Source organism: Panthera pardus, unplaced genomic scaffold (assembly GCF_024362965.1).
Source record: "Panthera pardus isolate Hobbes unplaced genomic scaffold, ASM2436296v1 HiC_scaffold_12, whole genome shotgun sequence".
NCBI classification, from domain to species: Eukaryota; Metazoa; Chordata; class Mammalia; order Carnivora; family Felidae; genus Panthera; species Panthera pardus.
The window spans coordinates 4,681,985-4,689,599 of NW_026526677.1; the positions used below are offsets into that span (position 1 = coordinate 4,681,985).

Consider the following 7,615-nt stretch of genomic DNA (forward strand, 5'->3'; position numbering starts at 1 on the left):
CATCTCTCAAAGCACCAGCTCCCTGCGGGCAGGGGTTCGATTCTGTTTTGTGTTTGTGTCGGTAACAGACCCACCTGCGTAATTATGTTGTACTCGGCTGAAAACGGAGATAACTCTGTGTTCCCTGGACACGTTCCCTCGCCATGACAAGAGACGGAGTCTCACGGACGCTCTGGACGGTAGAATTTGGGCTTAAACTCTTGTCTGACGCACGGGATTATAATCAGGCCTTATCTTTTAAACGCCCCCCCCCCCACCCCCCCACCCCCGGTGGCAGGGGTGACAAGACAGACACACGGAAATGACCATCGAAAGCGGATGCTATCTTTTATTTTGCCACTCAAAATAATTATCAAACGGGAAAACAAAAATCTTAACAGCAATAACACGGCACAGCATCAGGGCAGAGAAGACAGGACTGGCCACCCCACGAAAGTTGGCACAAGACCATCCGTCGTGTCCGAGTTTGGCCGTAAGCGACATCGTGCGGAGGAACATTCTCGAGGGCTTCCTCAGGGCTGTTTCCAGTCTTCTGCGGAGGCTGCGGGCGGGAGGTCGGGCAGGAACCCCAGGGCCCCGGCCTCTGCAGAGAAGGAGCGCGCTTGGGTAGAGCCCCAGAGAGAGCGGGCGCTCCAAGCCCACACGCCCGAGCCGCTGCGGCCGCTCCCCGGGGGTCTCCCAGGATCACACCCGAGATCGGGCACACCCCATCCCACTCCGCACCCTTTACCGACGTTAAGTCTCACACCTCTTATGCACCTGAAACGGTCAGACTTTTCAAACCATGATTTAAAGGCGTGTAATCCGCGTTGGGGTAATAAAAAGCAGTGTCTCCTAATGCAGTTGTGCGTGACAAAATTCGAAACGTAACAGAGCAGAGCACGGGAAGCCCCTGGAAGAGTCCGTCTGCCCCTTGCTGGAAAAGTCACCACCGGATGTTCTCCGGCAGGAGCTCTCCGCACGCTCGGCGGGGCTCCGACGGAGCGAACTCGGTTCTGGGTTCTGGGACTGCCGCGTCCTCCACGGTCCCCCTGCCCACGGGCGGTTCTCAGGAAGGAGCCGCAGGCCTCTGAGCTCCTCCCTCCCACACCCACCTGAACCCCTTCAACCCCGGCCACCCGCGCAGCCAGAAAGCACACAGACCAAAACACGACCCAGGAATTGGTCCCGGCCAAGTCTTGGCCAAACTCACAACAAACGGTAAAGTGCAAAACGTGACAACCGTGTCCCCTGCTGTCCCCGGTCCCTGTCCCCTGTGCTCCGCTCCCAGGGCACTGCCACCTCTGTCCTCTGTCCTGGCGCCTTCCGGTGAGCAGTGTGACCCCCGGGGCTGTGTGATGAAGGCAGTCACTGCTCACTGTCGCCCGCACGGCCACACAAGGCAGAGGCGCGAGGCTGAAACGGGCCCCCAGGGAGGCCTCGTGGCATGTGGTACCCCCGGAAGACACCAGACCTGGGATGGAGGTCATCAGACGGAAGGGCAGCCTGTCCTACGGGAAGGCTGCGGAGAGAAAGACTGGAATCGGAAATACGGGCGAACTAATTCACCAGGCTGACAGGACGGCTTATGATGGCCTACAAGGGGCCGTGGCCCCTAAAATGTACAGGAGTTGCTACCGTGACACCAAGTGTGGCCCCAGCCGAGTGGGTGGGACCTGGGGCCTCCCTCTCCCCTGCTTCCTGTCGAGGGTCCCTCTCCGGGGACAGTGCTGGGACCACCAGCAATTCTGACCAACACTGGCGATGGGAATGTGGTGGGGGGCGGGGGGGGGGGGGGGGCTACTTACTCCCCAAGGGAATTCTACGGGAGCCCTTTCTGGCAGGTTTTTCATGTGTGTGGGGTTCCAAGAGGTGGCCTTTAAAATCGGTAATATTTTGGGGCGCCTGGGTGACTCAGTCGGTTAAGCGTCGGACTTCGGGTCACGTCATGATCTCACGGTCCGTGAGTTCGGGTCCCGAGTCAGGCTCTGTGCTTACAGCTCGGAGCCTGGAGCCTGCTTGGGATTCTGTGTCTCCCCCTCTCTCTGCCCCTCCCCTGCTCATGCTCGCTCTCTGTCTCAAAAAAAGAAAGAAAAAACCAAAAAACCCAAAAAACATTGACATTGGTAATATTTTGGGGCGCCTGGGTGGCTCAGTCGGTTAAGCGTCGGACTTCAGGTCAGGTCATGATCTCATTGTCCGAGAGTTCGAGCCCCACATCAGGCTCTGTGCGGACAGCTGGGAGCCTGGAGCCTGCTTTGGATTCTGTGTTTCCCTCTCTCTCTGCCCCTCCCCTGCTCACACGCACTCTCTCTCTCTCAAAAATAAACATTAAAAAAAAAATTTTTTAACGAGTAATATTTCACATACCTTTGAGACGCAAGAAAGTCAGAAACTCAATTATCGTGCGCACAACAGCATTCTCGGACAGCGGCCTGGCAAAGCTTCCTAGGAAACAGAAAGAATCCGCGTCTGTAAAACCTGCCCCACGGTGGTCTGCACCTCACCTCTCCGTCTGCGGAGACCTGGGCATCTGGAAGTCAACACACTGGCCGTGACCCCTCCCGCCCCGCAGGGCCTTGCTCAGCACCGCGGGGAGGTAGGGCGGTGGGGGGGCGGGGGGAGAGCCAGGTCAAGGCCAAGGGGCCTGCGTGCCCTGGGGGTGGCGGACGGAGATGTGACCCACAGCTCGCTCACCTGGCCTTGCTTCGTCTTCGGGCGGGAGCTCCCGTTTGCCAGTGAGGCCGGGCTTCTCCTGAAACGATCTGTGGTTGTCAATGGCATCTGTTCGCAGAGAGGAAAGCACCTGACCGTCGTCCCTATAGTCACACATGCCCCAGCCCCAGAGAAGGACGCGCTGGCTGCGTATAATCTAACACACACGGTAAAAATAAAGCCACGGCAGGGAAACCATAGAAGCAGGAAGATCGTTCTCTGTGGAGCTAGGGACTCGTGCCAGGGCCAGAGGCACGATCTCCCCCAGGTGCTGGCACTCTGCCGGAGGGGGGAGCCCACCCAGACAGGAGGGGAGCGAGGGGGCGCACAGCCCGCAGGTGCAGCGAGGGGAGCGTCCGGGGGGTCCCGGGGGCGCCGGCGCCCGAACTGAGTGTCTCTCGGGGACACCGCAGGGGCTGGGGTCCTATGTCCCTGAAAACAGACTTATCTTTCAAAGACCTCTGTGGCAGCTGGACCGGAGCCAGGCGGCCAGAGACAGCCAGGGACAGCGGCAGAGGGGGAGAGGGAGGGGGAAGCAGGGGGGCTGAGGGTGCGTGCACACGCGTGTGCTCGTGTGCGCTGGGCGGTGTGAGACGAGGGACTGCAAGCAGAGCGACCCCTTGAGAAACTCGGGAAGAGAGCAGGAGGTCCTGACCCAGCGTCCAGCGGGGGGCCAGGCGCCTGATTCGGGGCGACGAGGCAGCGGAGGTGAAGGGGCGACGGGGGCAGGCCGCGGGGGGCTCCACCTACAGGCCGAGCAAGACGAAATGAACCCCTTCCTCCAGAGCCGGAGTCCGTCCGGAGTTCGTGGCACGACACGCGGGAAGAAGCAGGGCGACCCTCGCATGGCGCCTGGAGCCGGGTCAGGGCCCCGCCGTCTGCAGCGGCGGCCGGGACGCGGCCCGCGCTGGTGGAACGGGGCGCACCCACGAGCCGGTCTGGATGTCCAGCTCCTGGTGACCCAGCCGGACAGAGACACCACCTTGATGGTAAAAGGGTCCTGCCTCAGGACTCACATCTTCCTGACGGACGCAGTTTCAACATTCTGAGGCACCACGAGCAAAGATCTCCGGTGAACGGCCTTCCTTTCCTCCGGGCCAGAAGCACAGAGACGAGGTGCTTCCCGAGGGACGGAGCTCAGGGTCCCAAAGGGCTCGGGGAAACAAGCCCTTTGGGCCCGTCTGTCCGTCCGGCAGGCGAGGCCAACCCCCTTGCAGCGACAGGACCGCACGGGGACCTGCCCTTGCCTTTGACCCGAGACCAGAGCACCCAGAGACGCTGCCTGTGGCCCCGGCTGGCTCGTCTCTGTCCTCTCTGTGCCTGTGTTTCCGGAAGCATCCCCCAGGCGATCGGACAACCCTCTGCGGCAGGAGGTCTGTATTCTCAGGGTGGGGTTAGGAGCTAAGCGCCTAGTTGCTCTGGTGGGAACCGAGTTGTTCGCCTCCTTTCCTGCGACGTTAGGCAGTTCATAAACAGGGGAGGGTTTGTTTGTTTCAAGATCTAAGGCTGTCCCCAAACCAGCCCTGCCTGCGAATTTGAAACCGCAAGTGCGTAAGCGATTGGAGGGAGGGTGAAAGGTCTTCCCTCGTCCCCTCCTTTAGGATAATTAAAATCTGCAGGTGCCCCTCGGACAGAGGGGACACACGCAGCCCGCAGGTCCCAGAGCTGTCCTCTTCGGGGCTGGGGCCGGCTGGAGGCCTAGCCTGCTGCCCCCTGTTCCTGCCAGGAGTCCCACAGCCCGGAGCGAGCACTGGCCTCTCCACAAGCAGCTGCCACACGAGGGGCGTGTGAAGGCCCAGCACCTCCAGACCCACCGGGTTCTCTGCATCGTGAAGGCACTGAAGCTACACCGTGTCCCCGCGGTGGCACGTCAAGGACAGGACACTCAGTAGTAGTCCACCCACAGCCTGGCAAGTTCTGGGAACCGATGGCTGCGGGTGAAGCCGCACGCCCGGGTTCTAGTGTGTTCCCCACACGCGCAAGCCCCCCACCCCGGCCTCACGGTTCAGCTTGAGTATTCGTGGCGCAGAGCTAAGGCCCGGGGCGGCCTGGCACCCTGGTGGGCGACCGCAAGTTGGTGCAAGTGCCCTGCCATCGGCCACCCGCCCAGATTTGAGCTTTCAAAGCAAAGTGCTACCGAGGCCGACTGCGGCCGGCAGGCCCCTTGGGGGAACATCGGGACTCGGACCAGCTGACCCGTTTCCACTTACGGCCCGGGGCGAGGGCTGTGGGCATCTCATGCCTCTCCGTGCAGCCGGGTACAAACCCCTGCCCACCAGCCCCGGCCCCAGTCACGCCCCGGGAGACCTTCACGTGTGGGTCACCTGGCCCCCGGCTGACACTCGGCTTTCTTCCTGCTCGCCACTCGTCTCCCAACGGGGCATTTTGGTCAGGCTGTAACACTCTGAGTCCTGCCCTGTGCCACACGGGATGACTGACCGTCCGTCCCCAGAGAGCAGGGCGCCACGAGGGGTCCTGGTGATGGCAGTGGGCTGGGGAGGGCCCGCAGGCGAGGGGACAGGTTTGGAGCAGGGCACGGGGCGAGCGTGTTTCAACTGTCCTGGGGCCATCTGGGAGTTCCCATCCGGGGCTTCCAATAACACGACAGAGAGAGGGCTTGAGTGCCGAAGACGGCCTGTGCTTTGTGACGCTGAGGGGGGATGGGGGTGTCGAGGGAGGCGCAGGGACTCGGGAGAGGACCCAGAACAGAGCCCCGAGGGAAGGTCCGCCTTCAAGGGCTGTGACCTGGGGAAGCCCGGGCAACGTCGGGGTGCAGGGCAGGAGGGTGAGGAGGGAGAGGCTTCCAGAAGGAACGGTGCTTGGGCACATGTCCAGAACGGAGGCTGGCAAGGCTGTGCGCGGCGATGCACAGGTCCCTGGTCACCCCGTGAGGTTTGGGGGTGGGGCGGGGGCAGCCCTGAGGGAAAAGGGGCGGTGGAGGAGGCAAGAGGAGGGTGCCCAGGGTCTGCCTGGCCGCAAGCCGCAGGACGGGTCAAGGTTCAAGACAGAGCAAGGCAAAGAGAAGGGGCAGATGGGGTCAGAGGTCCCCAGGCATCTGCCCATTTGCTGAGGGACAGAAATAAAGGGGGAGCAGGAGGCTGGCGGCCGGCCGGGGCTGCCTTTCAGGGCGCGGGAAGGGGCGCCACTGTGGACACGGCGACTACTGGAATCAGCTGCCCCCCCTCCTGCTCACAGCCTCACGGAGCCCCCACTTCCCCTTGACTGAGACCGGAGAGTCAGCATCACAGCGTGGCTGGCTTCACGGCTCTCAGGGGCAGGGTCAGCACAAGTGGCTCTGGGCGTTGGAGGAGCAGAGCCCTCGGAGCGCGTCGCGCACCGTCACTTACGTGGCCCGAGGAGGTAGCCGGCGCTGTTCAGGGTCCAGCCTCTCTTTTCCTTCACCTTTGGGGGTGGGGGGAGAAAAGGGGGTCAGATGGCCAGGCTGGGGCCGGTACAGGCTGCAGGGGCTCACGGGAGCCCCCGGGCAGCTTCTGGCAGGGTAACGCACGGTGGTAAGCTGTCGGGGGTGCCTCAGACCATCACGGAATTTACAAGCACACACACAATAGTGCGTGAAGGCGAGACGCACATTCAAGGCCGGTCACCAGGCTTTCCACGCATGATGTGGGAATCCGGAAAACGCATACGCTTCCCGGGGCTGCAGGAAATCCCTACTTTGCCTCCACATATGCTACATTCGACCTGAAAACAGGACTCCTGGCTTCACCAAATAATTCACTCTAGAGCCACCGGCCCGGAACCCACGGTGCACCCAACTTGCTTCTAAGCCACACTGAGGACACGCCAGGTGGAGGGCACGTGTGGGTGGCCCGCTCCTGGACGGAATGAAATGAAATTTGCTGGCAGCCTCCAGCTTTCACCGGTTTCTAGCCCGGAGCCGGTCGTGCGCCGGCAGAGGCGGCCCCCCCCCCCCAACCCCCCCAGGAGGAGAGGGGAGCGCTCCCGCGGGACCCCGGCCCTGGGCTTCAGGACGCCCGCCGCCCCGCTCCCGGGCGGCTGCCCAGCCCCCGCGCCCCCTGCCCCGGAGCGGGAGGACGCGTCCCGCACTCACCGGTGACCCGAGCCCCGGGGTGGCCGAAAGGGCCGCGGCGAAGAGCAGCCAGGCGAGCAGGAGCGCGCAGCCGCCGGGCATCTGCAAGGAAGGCGCGGGGCGGGCGTGGGGCGAGCAGCGGGGCCCCGGGGCGCACGTCGGGCGGCCGGGGCTGGGGGGCCCCGGGAGGGCCCAGTGCGGGAGGGGCGCGGACCGCAGGCAGGGGTCGCCTCCCGCTGCCCCACCCCCCCGGGGCACGCCGTACCTTGAGCGGGGGCGGGGTCCCGGGGCGGCGGCGGGTGCGGGCGTGCGGTCGGTCGGTCGGGTCTGGCAGAGCCCGGGGCGCTCAGCGCATCGCGCGGCCTCGGGAACGCGGGGAGGAAGCGCGGCGGCTGGGCTCCCTCGACGTGTCCGCGGCCCCGGCTGCCGCCGCCGCTATTTATGCCGCGCGCAGCGTCACGGGGCTCAGTTCCCGCCTTCCGCCCCTCCCCCCTGCAGTGCCCCCCCCCCCCCCCGGGGGTGGCGGGAGGGGCGGTAGCTCAGCTCCTGCAGAGGAGGCTGCGAGTGGTTCGGTGGCGTGGCTGGAGGGGCAGGAAAGGCACAGTGCCCCCATACCCCACGGGACAGCCTCTGTCACCCCACAGAGAGCCCCCATCACCCCTGCAGAGCCCCCATCACCCCTGTAGAGAGCCCCATCACCCTTGCAGAGAACCCCCATCGCCCCTGCAGAGCCCCCATCACCCTTGCAGAGAACCCCCATCACCCCTGCAGAGCCCCATCACCCCTGCAGAGAATCCCCATCACCCCTGCAGAGAACCCCTCATCACCCCTGGGAGCCCCCATCAGCCCTGCAGAGACCCCCCATGACCC

At 63.9% G+C, this 7,615-nt stretch overlaps 1 protein-coding gene across 1 annotated transcript; it reads right to left on the reverse strand.

Moving 5' to 3' along the window:
* Positions 1-302: 302 nt before the first annotated feature.
* GAL (galanin and GMAP prepropeptide) lies at positions 303-7,165 on the reverse strand. The gene is made up of 6 exons (XM_019415233.2): positions 7,011-7,165; positions 6,767-6,847; positions 6,042-6,096; positions 2,677-2,763; positions 2,350-2,427; positions 303-583 (listed from the first exon to the last, which is right to left on the reverse strand). Exons 2-6 carry the CDS (start codon positions 6,845-6,847, stop codon positions 513-515), a joined length of 372 nt encoding a protein of 123 aa, XP_019270778.1. The 5' UTR covers positions 7,011-7,165; the 3' UTR covers positions 303-512.
* Between the last annotated feature and the right edge of the window lie 450 nt (positions 7,166-7,615).